The sequence below is a fragment of the Pseudophryne corroboree genome, chromosome 12 (assembly GCF_028390025.1).
Source record: "Pseudophryne corroboree isolate aPseCor3 chromosome 12, aPseCor3.hap2, whole genome shotgun sequence".
NCBI classification, from domain to species: Eukaryota; Metazoa; Chordata; class Amphibia; order Anura; family Myobatrachidae; genus Pseudophryne; species Pseudophryne corroboree.
In genome coordinates this window covers 75,107,889-75,125,494 of record NC_086455.1, presented here as the reverse complement: position 1 = coordinate 75,125,494, position 17,606 = coordinate 75,107,889, and the positions used below count along the sequence as shown (strand labels likewise).

General features: G+C 46.0%; 1 protein-coding gene across 2 annotated transcripts in view; it reads left to right on the top strand.

Moving 5' to 3' along the window:
* Positions 1–17,606, top strand: part of CDAN1 (codanin 1) — a 390,144-nt gene that overhangs the window by 159,141 nt on the left and 213,397 nt on the right. For both annotated transcript variants that reach the window (XM_063947654.1, XM_063947653.1), the window contains exon 10: positions 3,807–3,882. In XM_063947654.1, the coding sequence (XP_063803724.1) occupies positions 3,807–3,882 (76 nt within the window). The remainder of the gene's footprint in view (positions 1–3,806; positions 3,883–17,606) is intronic.

Genomic DNA, 17,606 nt, shown 5'->3' with positions numbered 1-17,606 from the left:
GAGCCATTGGCACTTTAAGAGTTTGAGAGTGTGAGCTGGCTCCTCCCTCTATACCCCTCCTACCAGACCCAGTTTAGAAAATGTGCCCGGAGGAGCCGGTCACAGCTAGAGAAGCTCTACAGAGCTTTTCTAGTAAAGTTTTTACAGGGAGGCTGCTGGCAACAGACTCCCTGCAGCGAGGGACTAAGGGGGAAAGCAGAGTCCGCCCTGCGGGGTCTGAGCCACTGTCTCTGCTGACTGGACACAGCTCCAGGGGGGTCTGATCGGTCTCCGCCACAGGGGACCGCTCGCCCCAGCAGCATGCTGCCAACCTCTTACAGAGCTGAAGAAGTGGTGAGTGAGACACCGACCCCCTTAGCAAGCAGGGGGCCGGTGTGAAGATGGCGGCAGCGGGGAGGGAGCCGCAGTACCACTACGCTCCTGGGAAGGCTCAGTGGTACATGGTGCGGCGCTTTGAGGGGCGCCCTGGGCCAGCGCTTACCCCCTACACTGGTCCAGAAGCCTGTCGGGGTCCTCGGATCTCAGCCAGCACAAATTCCTCAGGCCAGTATAATCCATGAAGAGCGGGAAGACCGCGCCATTAAGGGGGCGGAGCTTCTCAGAGCGGACCCAGCAGCGTTTCAGCGCCATTTTTCTGCCTGCACAGCGCTGAGAGGAAGAACAGGTACCTCCACAGCAACTCCAGCTATCTGTACACGGTACCAGGGGGTTGTAGAAGGGAGCGGAGGCTGTAATAAGACTGTGTGTCCTATTAAGGTGCACAGTCAGCACTGACAAGGGGTCTCCCTTTGCTTAAAAGCGCTGTGTGTGGGTTGGCTCCAATCTCCGTGTCTCTCTTGCCATTCTTGGGGGGGAAACTCTGTCTGCCCTCACCTGTGTGTGTGGAGTGTTTGGTGGTCTCCTTTAGCTATGTCCAGGGACACTTTGTCATATGCTGCAGAGGATTTATCCTCCCAGAATGATCCCATTCCATGTAATCAGGATAGCACTGGTTTAGCACAGATACCAGCAAGGGAGCCTGAGTGGTTTTCCTCTATCAAATCTTGGATTTATCAGTTTTCTGACAGGGTCGTAAGTAATAAATCTGCAACCCAGGTATTACAGAGCTCTATGGCAGTTTGGCCGGTTTCTGGTACCTCAGGACGCCCCGCTATATACCCCCACAAACGTGCGCTTGTGCATGTCACACAAGACGACACGGATACCGATTCTGATACCACAGACGGTGATGGGTATTTGTTGCAGGGGTCCACATCTCTTGCAAGGGGGGTGCAATTGTTGATAGAGGCTATCAGGGATGTTTTGAATGTTAATGATACCACACCTGAGCAGGTTGAGGAGGCTTTCTTTACTGAAAATTAAAAAAGCCTCGCTAACCTTCCCTGCATCAAAGGAATTGAATGCTATATTTGAAAAAGCATGGGTAAACCCTGAGAAAAAATTCCAGGTCCCTAAAAGGGTCCAAGTGGCGTTTCCTTTCCCTGAGGAGGATAGGAAAAAATGGGAAAACCCGCTGATTGTTGACGCATCTGTGTCCAGACTCTCAAAGAAGGTGGTTTTGCCTGTTCCAGGATCTACTGCCTTAAAGGAGCCGGCTTATAGAATAATTGATAACACGCTTAAATCAATGTACTCTGCTTCAGGGGCGATATTACGTTCCACTATTGCTACCGCATGGATTGCAAAGGCAATAGTAAAGTGGTCAGCTACCTTACTTGAGGATTTGGATAGGATGGATAGGGATGATGTTGCATTATATTTACGCAATATACATGATTCAGCAGGTTTTATGGTAGAATCCATGAAAGACCTGGGTTCCATGGCTGCGGGAATATCTTCCATGTCTGTTTCAGCTCGTCAGGGACTGTGGCTGCGCCAGTGGTCAGCCGACGCTGAATCCAGAAAAAGTGTGGAGTCCCTACCCTATACAGGTCAGGCTCTCTCTGGAGACGCTCTAGACGCGTGGATATCCACGGCTACAGCGGGTAAGTCTCCGTTTCTTCCCTCAGCAGCACCTGCTCCGAAGAAATCCTTCTCTTCATCTGCAACGCAGTCCTTTCGGCCTAACAAGCCTAGAAGGGCCAGAACAACGTCCAATACCTTCTGTAGGGGAGGTCGAGTTAAGTCCCAAGAAACCTGCAGCTGCAGTTTCCAGGGAACAAAAGCCTGCTTCAGGTACGCCAAAGTCCTCCGCATGACGGTGGACTGCGCAGCCTAGAGGTTGGGCCAGTGGGAGTGTGATCAGACACTTCAGTCAGGTCTGGGTATCGTCAGGCCTGGATCCCTGGGTGATAGATATTGTATCCCAGGGATACAGGCTGGAATTTCAAAGTCTCCCTCCTCATCGCTTTTTCAAATCAGGCTTACCAACTCTGTTGGCAGACAGCACTGTTCTACAAGACGCTGTCCAAAAATTGGTGGAGGCACAGGTCATTGTGCCAGTACCACCTCACATGCAGACCCCAAAGGTTACTATTCGAACCTTTTCGTGGTACCGAAACTGGATGGTTGGTCAGGCCCATTTTGAACCTAAAATCATTGAACCCCTTTCTAAAGGAGTTCAAGTTCAAGATTGAATCTCTCAGGGCGGTGATATCAGGCCTGGAAGAGGGGGAATTCCTGGTATCCCTGGATATCAAGGATGCGTACCTCCACATTCCGATCTGGCTGCCGCATCAGGCTTATCTCCGTTTCGCATTGCTGGGCTGTCATTTCCAGTTCCAGGCCCTGCCATTCGGCCTCTCCACAGCACCAAGGGTGTTTACCAAGGTGATGGTAGAAATGATGGTTTTCCTCTGCAAACAGGGTGTGAACATCATTCCATATCTGGACGATCTGCTGATAAAGGCATCGTCCAAGGAGAAGCTGCTACAGTCCATTGTTCTCACAACACGCCTCCTCGGGAGTCATGGTTGGATTCTGAACCTTCCAAAGTCACATTTGGAACCAACCCAGAGGTTGTCCTTTCTGGGAACGATCCTGGACACAGAAGTGCAGAAGGTGTTTCTTCCGCAGGAAAAAGCGTTGGTGATACAAACTATGGTCCGGGATGTCCTGAAGCCAGCTCGGGTGTCGGTTCATCAATGCATTCGCCTGTTGGGAAAGATGGTTGCCTCTTACGAGGCCACCATCTCTTTTGGACCCAGTCTATACCCCATCATAATTCATTCCGCCAATATCCCTTATGGACTACGAGAAAAGGATTTACCGGTAGGCAATTATAATCCTACTTTGTGTTTTGTTTTTTGTTTTTTTTTAAGAGTCCATGGCTTTCATCTAGGTAGAATTGCAGTGCTCCTGTGTTCTGTATATGGCTCTTGCCTGCCCTCTGCCCTGGTGAGGGTAAAAGAGGGATAATTACTAACCCATTCAAATATATTAGTTCAGATGTGTGTAATAGTCATTTAGAATCCATGACCTGCTGTGCATAACTGAGGAGCAGAGTTTAGTAACACTGTCCTAGAATAGTAGTGGTTAAAAAAACCCCAAAGGGCTCCTTATTCAAGTTCAGTGTATCCTATTGACAGTCATAATTGTCCACAGAAGAATACCGATATAGTAGTAATGTCTACATGTTCATGTCGACACTTCAGAAATGCCGTAATAGTCACAAGGTCAACAATCTATTTTTGCAGTAACCCTAACACTGTCTACACTTGATAAATGCCTAGTTTTTATGCCTGTGCCCAACAGCTGAACAACCGGCTTAACATTCTTATATGCGGTGTAATGGGCGAAATATAGTGATATTGCTAAGTGGCTATTGTAGTGACATTAACACTTCTGTGTTCTCTCTCTTTTGTCAGGGCTATGATGTTCAACCTGTCTGTAGCCTGTAACCACAGTCATTTTGCTAGACTGTTTCAGAAGCAGCTTGTCCAGGTAAACCATGATGTGTGAGCCAGTGTGTTCAGTATGTTTGAGTGCTGTGTTTTTGCCCTGTGGCTGGTGCCAAGTGTTTTCTTTGAAAGATCAGTCTATCTGCATCATGCTAGTTCTTTCCTTAAAACCATTCTTTCACTACACAATTATGACATCTATGTGAAAATGTGTATCCTTCACTTTTAGCACAGACATTTTACTGGTTTATAAGGTGAATTTTTCCATGAGCTGCAACATCATAAACTATTAGCTATATTCCGTGCTAGATCCATCCTGCTTTCAGTTTTGTGATATGTCAAAAACTGTAAGACACTGGAGTTAGTGTCTCATGGTCGGTCTATCTGTCTGTCTATCTGTCTGTCTGTCTGTCTGTCTGTCTGTCTGTCTGTCTATCTATCTATCTTATATATAATGTAGAAAAGGGCTGGCACTCGTATCAATATCACATTACATACAGCCGGTGCCCTCACAAAGCATGTGAATACTCATCTTTTGGGAGCGGCACCTCAGGCTTCACAAATGAACACACAACGTAAGATAAGTTGCATTAACGTTTCAGTTCTTTAAACTGTCTTCAGAATGTCACATACAATAAAAAGAACATACCTTTTATGTAGACAACCACACCGCGTGCATTCGGCCCGCCAGAGCGGGACTGCCCACTCGTCCAGAGGCACTTCCAATGACGTCACCACGTAGCCGCAGCTCAGGCGTGTCAGTGTCCCATCACCATGGTTACATAGTTAAACACCCATCACCACGATCACATGAAAACTCTGTAAGGACAGTACAATGCAATGTATAATGCTTTAGTCCACATAAGATTATACCGATAATGCTGTAAATGAAGGTATATCATGTAAGGCATTAAATCACCATACTTAATGATCTTACTAGCATCAGGGGAATCCTTAATGCTATCGTAAAAGTAATATCACTGCTAATTATCATATACAGTAATCGATAGTCGATCCAATTCCTATAAAAAACTGCCAAAGGCTATACCTTCATTCAGTCCCTTAGGATGAATTACCTGTAATCTGGCAATCCATCGTGCTTCACACTGTAGTAAGTTGAGAGGTCTATTACCTCCCCTTAGAGTCGGGGGTATGTGGTCTATCATCCTGTATCTAATTGAGGCTAGAGGATGTTTCGCTGCCACAAAGTGTCTAGCGACCGGTTGATCGCTCTCTACCGTAATTAAAGCATTACAAATCGCAGAACGGTGTGCGTACATTCTCTCTTTAAACTTTCTTTCGTCTTTCCGACATAGGAGAGTCCGCAGGGACAAATGATTTGATAGACCACAAAGGTCATATTACAATCCATTAACAAACGGATATTAATTTTCTTCCCGGTCTGGGGATGCGGGAACGCATCTCCCGGTATCAGGAATCGGCAGGTGACACGAGCACCAAATGCACCCTATCTTTTGACTCGTTTTTACTAACATATCGCGCAGATTACGTCCGCTTGAGTAATAGGACAAAAGATCGGTGTTAGATAAATTTGCATTTTTATCTGATTTTACTAAAGGCCAATGTTTTCTTGCTATCCTGTTAATTGCTGGTGATAAGTTGTTAAATTTATTTACCCAGTAGAGCTTCTCTAGTGTCTCCCTACTAATCTATTTTTTAACCAGTAATGATGCTCTATCCATGGACAGAATTTTTCGCTTAGATTCTTGCAGTAATTTTAAAGAATAGCCCGATGTATCAATTTCTCAATTAGTGCTTCTGCTCTTACTGGATCACTATTAATTCTCTGAATCCTTACCATTTGTGAGTATGGCAACCCTCTTTTAGGATGGCAATACTTTTAGGATGGCAACTATTGGCCTGAAGCAGGTTATTCCTATCAGTAGATTTTGAATAGACTGTGGTTACCAATTGCTGGTCAGTAATGCTGATGTTCACATCCAAAAAGTTTATTTCACGATCACTGATTGCGAAAGTAAACTTAATGGGACCCTCCCCCCTCATTATACTCTTTGATGGTGTTCTCAAATAACAATTTACTACCTTTCCATATGACAAATAAATAGTCAATGAAACGGGTAAATAAAATGATGTTTTAGCTAACCTGAGGGTTGGAAAAAAATAATTCCTTTTCTACCGCGAACATCACAATATTTGCATATGAAGGGGCGACGCTATTACCCATCATGCAACCCCTTGCTTGCAAATAAAATTCCCCATCATAAAGGAAAACATTTTCACTTAAGTCAATTCTAGCAAAGCCACAATAACCTCAATTACAGGTATAGAAAAAATACCGCTCTTGAGTAGAAATCTATTAACCGCAGCTAACCCCATCTCATGGGGAATAGAAGTGTATAAGCTAACATCATCTATATTAGCTAAAAAGCAATCAGGAGGAATATAATCCAAAGTTTCCAATTTATTCAACAAAGAGGTAGTATCCAATAGAAAATTAGATTCTCTTTGAATTAATGGTTGCAGAAGAAAATCGAGGAATACCGCTGTTGGTTGTTATAGGGATCCACGGGCCGACACAATTGGACACCCAGGAGAATGCGTTTCGTTCTTGTGAATTTTTGGCAAGGTGTAAAAGAGAGGCACAACTGGGTATTCAGGTAATAAAACGTCCATGGTTTCTGAAGAGATGAAATTGATATCAACAGCCCGTTGCAATATTTCCTTAACTTCCTTCCTTCCTTGAAGTTTTCTATAGACACCTGGATCTGATAGTTGGTTGTTGATTTCACATTTATAGTCGCATAAGTCCTGAAGCACTATCGCTCCCCTGTTGTCTGCAGGGCAAATGATAATTTGGCCATTTAGATGATAGCTGTTTCAATGCTTGTTTTTCTATGGGTGTTAAATTGGGATGCTGTGCCCTCGAATTCTTCACTACGTCTTGTGCCTCCACTTCCAATATGTGCATTAATGTTTTCAAACTAGCATTGTTAGAAAACGGATCAAAAGTGGAACGGGGGGCGAATTGTTTTAGACAAACTGGAATTTTTGTTTCCTTCACCTTAGGCTCTAATTTCTGTCCCCCAAAGAATTCCTTTAATTTGAGTTTGCGTTGGAAGGAATATTTTTCAATATTCCATTGAAACGCCTGAAAGTTATTTGAAGGTTCATAGGATAAACCTTTTCCCAAAAGACTACTATTTCACTACTAGATAACTCATAGGATGAAATACTGCAAATTAGTTGCGACCTGTCCGAAGCGGTCTTCCCACTCTTCCTCTGGTTCTACCCGCTGCGTCGCGTGTTTTTTCTTTTTGCCCTGGTTTTGTTGCCCGTGTAGATACCCCTTAAGGGCCCTCGGCTTGTATAATTTGCTCAGTTTCAGTATTGGAGCTACCGGTCTCTGCTGAAGATTCAGTATCAAATCTCCCATGCAGTTTTTTTTGTCGTTTAAAAAATGGTTGTCTGGACTCCACCTGAGTCCCACTTACATACTGTATGTTTCTCATAGTCAAGGTCTACTTTTAGACGCTTTTCTTTCTTGAAACGAATCAACTCTCTTTTATACTGACTGACCTGTGTGTTCAATTTTGTGAGCCACTCTGTATCTACATCACTTGTGAGAGTGGGTACGTGTATTTCCTCAAACTCCACATTCTTGTTCTTAATTTTCTCCAGCTCCTAAATTGATTGCTCTATCACCAGTAAAGTAAGATCTAGCGAACATTTATTCATGATAGCAATCCAACGTTTACAAAATAAGGGATCGTGTCTCCCAATAGTTGGGCAATTGCGCACCCTGAAACCCCTCTGCATTTTTTTGTCTTTATAGTAATCACTCAGGGTTACGCTGTGAAGGTAGAAATCTACTTCCTTCTTTTTTAGATGGAGCAAATCTTTCAAAATTATGGGAGAGAGCGACCAACCGGTCGCTAGACACTTTGTGGCAGCGAAACTTCCTCTAGCCTCAATTAGATACAGGATGATAGACCACATACCCCCGTCTCTAAAGGTGGGTACACACTGGCCGATATATCATCCGTTCTGTTGAACGGCCGATATATCGTGGGTCCATCGGCTAGTGTGTACGGGCGATATGTCTGTGAACGCCGTCGTTCACAAACATATTGCGTCAGCCCCGCAGCACAGCCGACTGCCAATATGTCTACCAATATATTGGCGCATCGCTGTGTGTGTACGGGCGACCAGCCGGCCTCCCGTACATATGTTGCGGCGGCCGGCGGTGATTGACAGCTGAACTGGGCGGGCGTGTGTACGTCCAAAGATATATCCCGCAGATCAGTTGATCTGCAGATATATCTATCAGTGTGTACCCACCCTTAGGGTAGTTAATAGACCTCTCAAATTACTACAGTGTGAAGCACAAAGGATTGCCAGATTACAGGTTATTCATCCTAAGGGATTGAATGAAGGTATAGCCTTTGACAGTTTTTTATAGGAATTGGATCGACTAACGATTACAGTATATGATAATTAGCAGTGATATACCTTGAGCTGCGGCTACGTGGTGACGTCATTGGAAGGCACCACCGGACGGGTGGGCAGTCTCGCTCTGGCGGGCCGAATGCACGTGGTGTGGTGGTCTACATAAAAGGTATGTTCTTTTTATTGTATGTGACATTCTGAAGACAGTTTAAAGAACTGAAACGTTAATGCAACTTACCTGACGTTGTGTGTTCATTTGTAAAGCTTGGAGTGCCGCAGACGAAAGATGAGTGAGTGTATATGTGTATATATATATATATATATATGTGTGTGTGTGTGTGTGTGTGTCTATCTATCTATCTGGGAAAGAATCAGCGGCACTCCACATCTTTTCAAATGCAAATGTATTCAAAATTTACATGTACAAGTTAAACAACGTTTTGGGACTCATGACCCTGTTTTCGAGGTGTACATGCTAAGAAAAACGAGTTTTATGGTAAAAACTTACCTTTGTTAAAACTCTTTCTGCGAGGTACACTGGGCTCCACAAGGATTGGACAATGGGGGTGTAGAGTAGGATCTTGATCCGAGGCACCAACAGGCTCAAAGCTTTGACTGTTCCCAGAATGCACAGCGCCGCCTCCTATATCACCCCGCCTCCCAGCACAGGAGCTCAGTTTTTAGTTAACCAGCCCAATGCAGTAGCAGGAAAAGAGACGACAACGGTTAGTAGCCACATACACCACACTCTCACGACAGGAGAAGTGTCAGCGGCTAATGCCATACCAACCCAAAGAAGCTAAGTGCGTCAGGGTGGGCGCCTTGTGGAGCCCAGTGTACCTCGCAGAAAGAGTTTTAACAAAGGTAAGTTCATACCATAACACTCGTTTTCTGCTGCGGGGTACACTGGGCTCCACAAGGATTGGACAGTGGGGATGTCCTAAAGCAGTTCCTTATGGGAGGGGACGCACTGTAGCGGGCACAAGAACCCGGCCTCCAAGGAAGCATCCTGGGAAGCGGCAGTATCGAAGGCATAGAACCTTATGAACGTGTTCCCTGAGGACCACGTAGCCGCCTTGCACAATTGATCAAGGGTCGCACCACGTTGGGCCGCCCAAGAAGGTCCAACAGACCGAGTAGAATGGGCCTTAATGTGATCAGGAGCAGAGAGACCAGCCTTCACATAAGCATGTGCAATCACCATTCTAATCCATCTGGCCAGAGTTTGCTTGTGAGCAGGCCAGCCACGTTTGTGAAATCCAAACAAAACAAAGAGAGAATCAGATTTTCGAATAGAAGCAGTTCTCTTCACATAGATACGGAGAGCCCGTACCACGTCCAAAGACCGCTCTTTGGGAGACAAATCAGGAGAGACAACGGCGGGAACCACAATCTCCTGATTAAGGTGGAACGAAGAAACCACCTTAGGTAAATATCCGGGACGAGTCCTAAGAACCGCCCTGTCACGGTGAAAAATCAGATATGGGGAACTACAAAACAAGGCACCCAGATCCGACACTCTTCTAGCAGAGGCAATAGCCAGCAAGAACACCACCTTAAGGGAAAGCCACTTAAGGTCAGCTGAACCAAGAGGTTCAAATGGAGGCTCCTGCAACGCCTCCAAAACCACCGACAAGTCCCAAGGAGCCACAGGCGGGACATAGGGAGGTTGGATACGCAACACACCCTGAGTGAAAGTATGAACATCAGGTAAAGTCGCAATTTTTCTCTGAAACCACACCGACAAGGCAGAAATATGAACCTTGAGGGAGGCCGGACGCAGGCCTAAATCTAGGCCTTGCTGCAGAAAAACCAAAAGTTTGGCTGTACTAAACTTGGAAGCGTCATAATTGTTAGATGCGCACCAAACAAAGTAGGAATGCCAGACCCTATGATAAATCCGAGCAGAAGCCGGTTTCCGGGCCCGCAACATAGTTTTAATGACCCCTTCAGAAAACCCTTTAGCCCTCAAGACGGAAGCTTCAAGAGCCACGCCGTCAAAGATAGTCGGGCTAGGTCCTGGTAGACACATGGGCCCTGAACGAGGAGGTCTGGGCGTTGTGGAAGTAGAATTGGACGCTCTGACGATAGGCCCTGCAGGTCTGAGAACCAGTACCGTCTGGGCCACGCTGGAGCTATGAGAAGCAGATTTCCTTTTTCTTGCTTGAACTTCCGAATTACCCTGGGCAGGAGTGACACATGGAGGAAACACATACGGCAGCCGAAACCTCCACGGCACCGCCAGCGCATCCACGAATGCTGCTTGAGGATCCCTTGTCCTTGCTCCGAAGACCGGAACCTTGTGATTGTGTTGAGACGCCATCAGATCCACGTCTGGAAGACTCCACTTTTCCACGAGGAGTTGAAACACTTCTGGATGGAGGCCCCACTCGCCGGCATGCACGTCCTGACGATTGAGAAAGTCCGCTTCCCATTTCAGGACTCCCGGAATGAATATTGCCGATATGGCCGGTAGATGGCGTTCCGCCCAACGCAGAATCCGTGAGACTTCCTTCATTGCCAAACGGCTTCAAGTGCCGCCTTGATGATTTATGTAAGCCACTGTGGTGGCGTTGTCCGACTGTACATGAACAGGACGGTTCTGAATTAAATGCTGGGCCAAGGCATTGAAGACCGCCTGCAATTCCAGAATGTTGATCGAGAGGAGAGATTCCTCCTCGGTCCACCGACACAGAAGGAAGTGTTGCTCCAGCACCGCGCCCCAACCTCTTAGACTGGCATCTGTCGTCAACCGGATATCCAGAAGGAACGACCCCTGCACAATTGTTGGTCCTGGAGCCAACTGTGTAGCGACAGACGGACCTCCGGAGTCAAGAAGATCATTTGAGATCTGATCCGGTGAGGCAGGCCGTCCCACTTGGCTAGAATCAGCCTCTGGAGGTGGCGAGAATGGAATTGACCATACTCCACCATGTCGAATGCTGATACCATTAGGCCCAGCACCTGCATTGCCGAATGTATCGACACTTGTGGACGAGAAAGGAAGCAACGAATCCTGTCCTGAATCTTCAGGACTTTCTCCTGAGACAAGAACAACCTCTGGTTGTGAGTGTCCAACAACGCTCCCAGGTGCACAATGCTCTGAGCAGGGACCATGGAGGATTTCTTCCAGTTGATGAGCCACCTGTGGGCTTGTAGAAACCGGACCGTCATATCCAGATGACGCATGAGAAGATCTGGGTAATTTGCCAGGATTAACAAGTCGTCCAGATACGGCAGTATCCTGACCCCTTGACGGCGGTGTACCACCGTCATCACCGCCATAACTTTGGTGAAGACTCACGGAGCCGTTGTTAAACCAAAAGGTAACACCCGAAACTGGTAATGTAGGTTGCCAATAGCGAACCTCAGGTATTGTTGATGTGACACTGCTATAGGAATATGCAGGTAAGCATCCTGTATGTCCAGGGAGACCATGTATTCCCCAAGTTCCAAGGCCAGAACTATAGAGCTAAGGGTTTCCATACGGAACTTGGAAACCTTCACAAACCTGTTCAATGCCTTGAGGTTGAGAATGGGCCGGGAGGACCCATTCAGTTTCGGGACTAGAAACAGCGGAGAATAGCACCCTCGGCCCCTGTGAGCAAGAGGCACCTGTACTACGACTCCTGTATCCAGGAGAGTCTGTACCACCGAGTGTAGAGTGTTTGCCTTTGTCTGGTCCAAAGGGACGTCTGTCTGGCAAAATCGATGAGGGGGTCGGTATTTGAAGGCTATGGCGTAACCTCGAGTGACGACTTCCCGTACCCAGGCATCTGAAGTGGTCTTCAACCATTCCTGGGTATACCCTAGAAGCCGGCCCCCCACCCTGGGATCCCCCAGGGGGAGGCCCGCCCCGTCATGCGGCAGGCTTATCGGTCTTGACAGCTGGCTGACGGGCAGCCCAGGCTCTTTTGGGCTTAGGCTTACCAGGTTTGGAAGTGCGGACCGGCTTATGGTACGCCTGACCTATTGCTTTACCGGAAGGACGAAAGGGGCGAAAGGACGTACCTTTAGCCTTCGACACAGAAGGAGCGGTATTAGGCAGACAGGCAGTTTTGGCAGTAGCCAAGTCAGCCACAATCTTATTTAAGTCCTCCCCAAACAGAATATCTCCCTTGAAAGGGAGTACCTCCAGGGTTTTTTTAGAGTCCAGATCCACAGACCAGGATCTCAGCCACAATATCCGGCGAGCCAGGACTGACATAGTAGAGGCCTTGGCTGCTAGGATACCGGCATCAGAAGCCGCCTCTTTAATATATCGAGAAGCTGTGACAATATATGACAAGTATTGTCTAGCATGGTCAGAAGAGATTTCAGCTTCTAACTCTAAGGCCCATGCTTCAATAGCCTCTGCAGCCCATGTAGCTGCAATAGTGGGCCTTTGTGCAGCACCCGTGAGGGTGTAAATCGTTTTCAGACAACCCTCTACACGTTTATCCGTAGGCTCTTTTAGAGACGTGACGGTAGTGACAGGTAGAGCTCAGGAAACCACCATCCTAGCCACATGTGAGTCTACTGGAGGAGGCGTTTCCCAAATTTTAGACAGCTCCGGCGCGAGGGGATAGCGAGCCAGCATCTCTTTTTGAGGCACAAACTTCGTACCCGGGTTTTCCCAGGGTTCCTGACGTATAACCACTAGGTGGTCAGAGTGAGGTAAAACTTGCTTAACCACCTTCTGACACTTGAACCTATCTGGTTTCTTAGGAGGGACGGATGGCTCGGGATCATCTGTAATCTGCAGAATTAACTTAATAGCCTCCAAAAGATCAGGAACATCCACATGTGAACTACCCTCCCCATCAGCCATATCTGAGTCAGAACCTGAGGGGTCAGTATATGTGCCGTCTTCATCAGGCGAGGTGTCAGTGACAGCAGTTCATTGTGAGGAGATAAGCGCTCGCTTAGAGGACCTCTTGGACTTGGGCGAGCGTTGGTTCAGACTTTTTAGTAGTCAAGGACTGGTTCAACTTATTTAATTGAGCAGATAAATCGTCCGCCCACGGCGGGTTAGCTGCAGGGACCACATACGGTTGCACCGGCATTGGGGGTCCCATAGGGGGAGTTAGTTTATGAACTAGCGTATGCAGAAGCGTGGAAAAAGCGGCCCACGGTGGGTCAGTATGTGCCTCATTGCCACAGTCCCACTGGGGGGCAAGGAGCCCCCAGAACCAGAGCCCACAGCTGCTATATTCTCCTCATATGGCCCCGTGGCGTCAGCAACACCGGCAGTGTGTTCAGCCCCAGAACCTTACCCTCAGAAGCAGACATGATATAACTTGCAGTATGAGGTTAACACAGTACAATTATCAGCAGGACTATACCTCTGAACCCAAACCCCTGCGCAGTGTAGTCAGCACTAGCAGAGGCAAAGGAGAGATACGGTGACTAAATCACAGAGAAAAATATGTAATACAGTATATCTTTGTGAAAATCCTATATTAGATAACACCTGATGCACCAAGCCCCCTCAGGTTATGGAATATAGGGATAGCAGGTTGAGTGAAAGACACGAAATGGACACCACTTAGCTATCAAATGCACACACAGAAAGTCACAGTTTGTACAATGCAGAGGTTATTACTGACAATAATACTGCACTGGACTAGCTTACACAGCTATATAACAATAGATATAACAGTACACAGTAAGAACTGGATGTATATCACAGGGTAATTGTACTATAAAACCCTGACTAAGTGCACTCTTTCTTAACTATCACGGTCTAAAAAGGCAGGTAGAATACTTAAGTGTCTTGTAAAGTCACAGCACTGACAACCAGGCGGCTTTACATAGGAGGATTTGCCCAAGCAGTCCCAGGAACAGTGAGCTGAGGGATAATGGCGCCGCAGACACTGACGGGGAGTGAGGGAGAGACAGATATGCAGCTCCAGGGCTGGAACATTTGCAGAAAATGGCGCCCTGGGGCTGGGGGAGGGGCTTCAGGTCCAAGCTCTATCCCCCTGCTGGCAAAACCACCGGGTACTGCGGGCTCTAATAAAACGGTTTATAGAGAAAACCTGACCTGTCCCATGCCCTGGTGATCTAGTGGTATATCCTGTACTGCCACAGTGTCCACCGCCAGCGCGCGCGGCCCGCCTCCCACTGACCGCGCCAGATCGCGATAAAGACCGGGTCCTGCAAGCGGGACTCACTTACCACCTCCCGAAGCGCTGCCACGCGATCCTGGAGAGCCCCAGCCATGTGTGTCTAACGTGAAGAAAACCGCAGCCTCCGCTGTAGGTACCCTGCAACCAGGGCTCGGGAGTGTACAGCGCCGCTGGGGAGAGCTGGAGCTGCAGCAGTGAATGTCACAAGACATTTACCACCGCTGCTGCCCTTGAAGTCTTCACTTTTTACCTCATAAAAAGCTTTTCTTAGGGCTGCTTGGAGCAGCCCCTCTGTTAAGTGCCTGCTTACTGCAGCACCAACTTATAAAACTGAGCTCCTGTTCTTGGAGGCGGGGTGATATAGGAGGCGACGCTGTGCATTCTGGGAACAGTCAAAGCTTTGAGCCTGTTGGTGCCTCGGATCAAGATCCTACTCTACACCCCCATTGTCCAATCCTTGTGGAACCCAGTGTACCCCGCAGCAGAAATATCATTGTATACATGATAGAACGAGAACAGTAGCACAAGACCTGCCTTAAATAGGTAGCGCTTGCTCCCTCCTCCCGCTGCAGGCCGGGGCTGGTTCAGCCGCCACCGCTGCTGCTGACGGAAGTCCCGGCGGCTCCGGTCTCTGAAGTCATCCCTATAGCAACCTGATACGCTAACAGTACACTCTTCTCCCCGGCCCACTGTGGGAGCACTTCCTATGGGGAACAATTAAAGACATTTACAAACATTGCACTATCATCTCATCAATATATATACAATGTTACATGATGGATGGAACCGCAATGCATGGTGGCTGTGACAAACGTACATTATGTTATATGGTTGTACAAATATGCTTTTACAAGTATGCTTTAGAGTGTGATAGTTCACTAAAGGATAGTTGAATACAATGAATTATAATGTCGCTACATGCATGAATGTCTGCTCCTGCTGGCCAGTATGTAATGTTAAAAAACTTAAATTGTGCGAGGGTGGTAACAAGGATTCCTGGGGGCTTCTACCATCACATGGAGTGATAGATTATGAATTGGAAAGTATGTGTAATGGCATAATTGCCCTGTAGTAATATTGTTCACGTGATATTGCGATCTTAACGCAATTAATGACCCATGGGTGAATGGCCCATAGGACTGCCCTGCAATTGTCAAATGCCATGTCAAATGTAGCCATTAACTTTAATTGTTTGTAAAAAAAATTAAAAAAAATAAAAAAGAGAAAAAGAAAATAGTGAAGCAATTAGAGTAACATAATCAATTAAAAGTGTTGGCATTTGGATCATTTATGACGCGACTGGTGTCCCCACTGTGTATGAAAGTCCGACCTGAGTTCTATTTAAAAACTCTACTTATTCTAAGGAAAAGGGAAAACTACTGCACTAGTAATATATTGACTTCTGTTATATGTTTAGATTGACCCCATATTCTATATTATTACATAAATTTGAATCCGTTATGGGGGTGCTGCCACGTACTAGGTTGTTGCCAATAAATGGAAACTGGTTTACAAAAGAAGGGAAAGAAGATTGGATTTGGGTGGCGCACAAAAATAAATGACTTCATAAAATATAACTTTTAATTCATTATTATTATTGCACATTTAAAATATATATATAATATATTATATATTATTGCATTTATAATAATAATGAATTAATAGTTATATTTTATGAAGTAATTTATTTTTGTGCGCCACCCAAGACCAATCCTATTTAAAGACTCTAACTGAATTTCTCTTTCAATATGAATGGGTGTATCATATTAAGTCTATGTATCCAAGTAGCCTCCAGTTTTAATAATTTGCCACCTCTGTCTCCACCTCTTAGTTAACTAGGAATATGGTCTATAATCAAATGTTTGAGAGATAATGGGTGACTAGCCTGGACGCAGTGCCTGTTGACTGGTTGATCTGCCTGGTGGATGGCCAAGGCCTGCTTGATGGCCGAGCGATGAATAGCCATCCTTTCCTGAAGCGTCCTGGTGTTTTTGCCCACATAATATTTATTAAATGGGCAAATGATGATGTTCACCACATGAGTCATTTGGCATGTTAACACATGTCTGATTTGAAAAGTTATGTCACTGAGCGGATGTTGAAAGCTGGATCCCATGATCATATGTGAGCACGTTATGCAGTTTATACATTTATAGCAGGCTGGACATCTCTTCAGGAAGTTCGTTGTGGTTATGGATGTAGAGAAACCTGTGATATCTGTATGGACCACAGTATGTCGAATATTGCGTCCCCTAGTGTAACAAGCCTTACGGTGTTTGTGTTGAAAACATTTACGTTTTTTTTTTTATCAGAGGCCACTATGAGTGGCGTGCTGAATTCCACGGGCTGGCTGTATGGAACTGTATCCTCCAAGGGTTAATTGAGTCCTATTGTTTCTTCTCAGGGTGTAGTAGCTGTTCCCTCTGTATGTGTAGAATTTCAGATCTTTGTGTCCTTAAGGTGTTTAAGTCATACCCTTGATTGACAAATTTATCTATGATTTTATCCAGTTAAATTTTAGTGGATTCAGTGTCACTGGATATGCTTAGGAAGACCACATTTAAGTGGTTTAGGGTAGAAAGGTGTTACAATCTTTATCTTTGGAATAAAGTCCAGTTCGGATTTGTCCATCCCGTAAGTTTACTCGCACATATAAATAATTGATGGTTTCAGTGGTATTTTGAAACGTCAATTTGTTTGGTGAATCTCTACCATTGACTGACTCAAGCGTGGACTCTAGTGCCGATTGACTTCTGGTCCATATCATAAATTGATCATCTATGGGTGGTATTCAAATGATATATCATGCCCAATGTCTTTTCTAAAGTGATCCCTGTTGTCGCGCATATTGCGCCCATAGTTATCAGGTTTAACTGCGTAAAGGGTTGGACACCCTCACTACCACAGGGGTAGCGAGCTGAAATGATTATACCGCTACCGTCAGCAGAAACAGAACGGGTGTGGAAGGGGGTGAAAAGAATTGAATACCGCCCTAAATATCTATTATACATCAGGATGTATTGGGCATAAAGTTGTTTCTTGAAGAACATTTCTTCTTCCTCCCTGAACATGTATACATTGGCGTAGCTAGTCGCCGAATTACTGCCCTTCGCACACCCAGTGAATTGTTGAAGGAATGATCCATTATACATAAAGTAGTTGCAGCAGTTCCATGAGCAATGTTTGGTCAATATCGGTCATATTTTGTTCTTGCAAGAACATATGCATT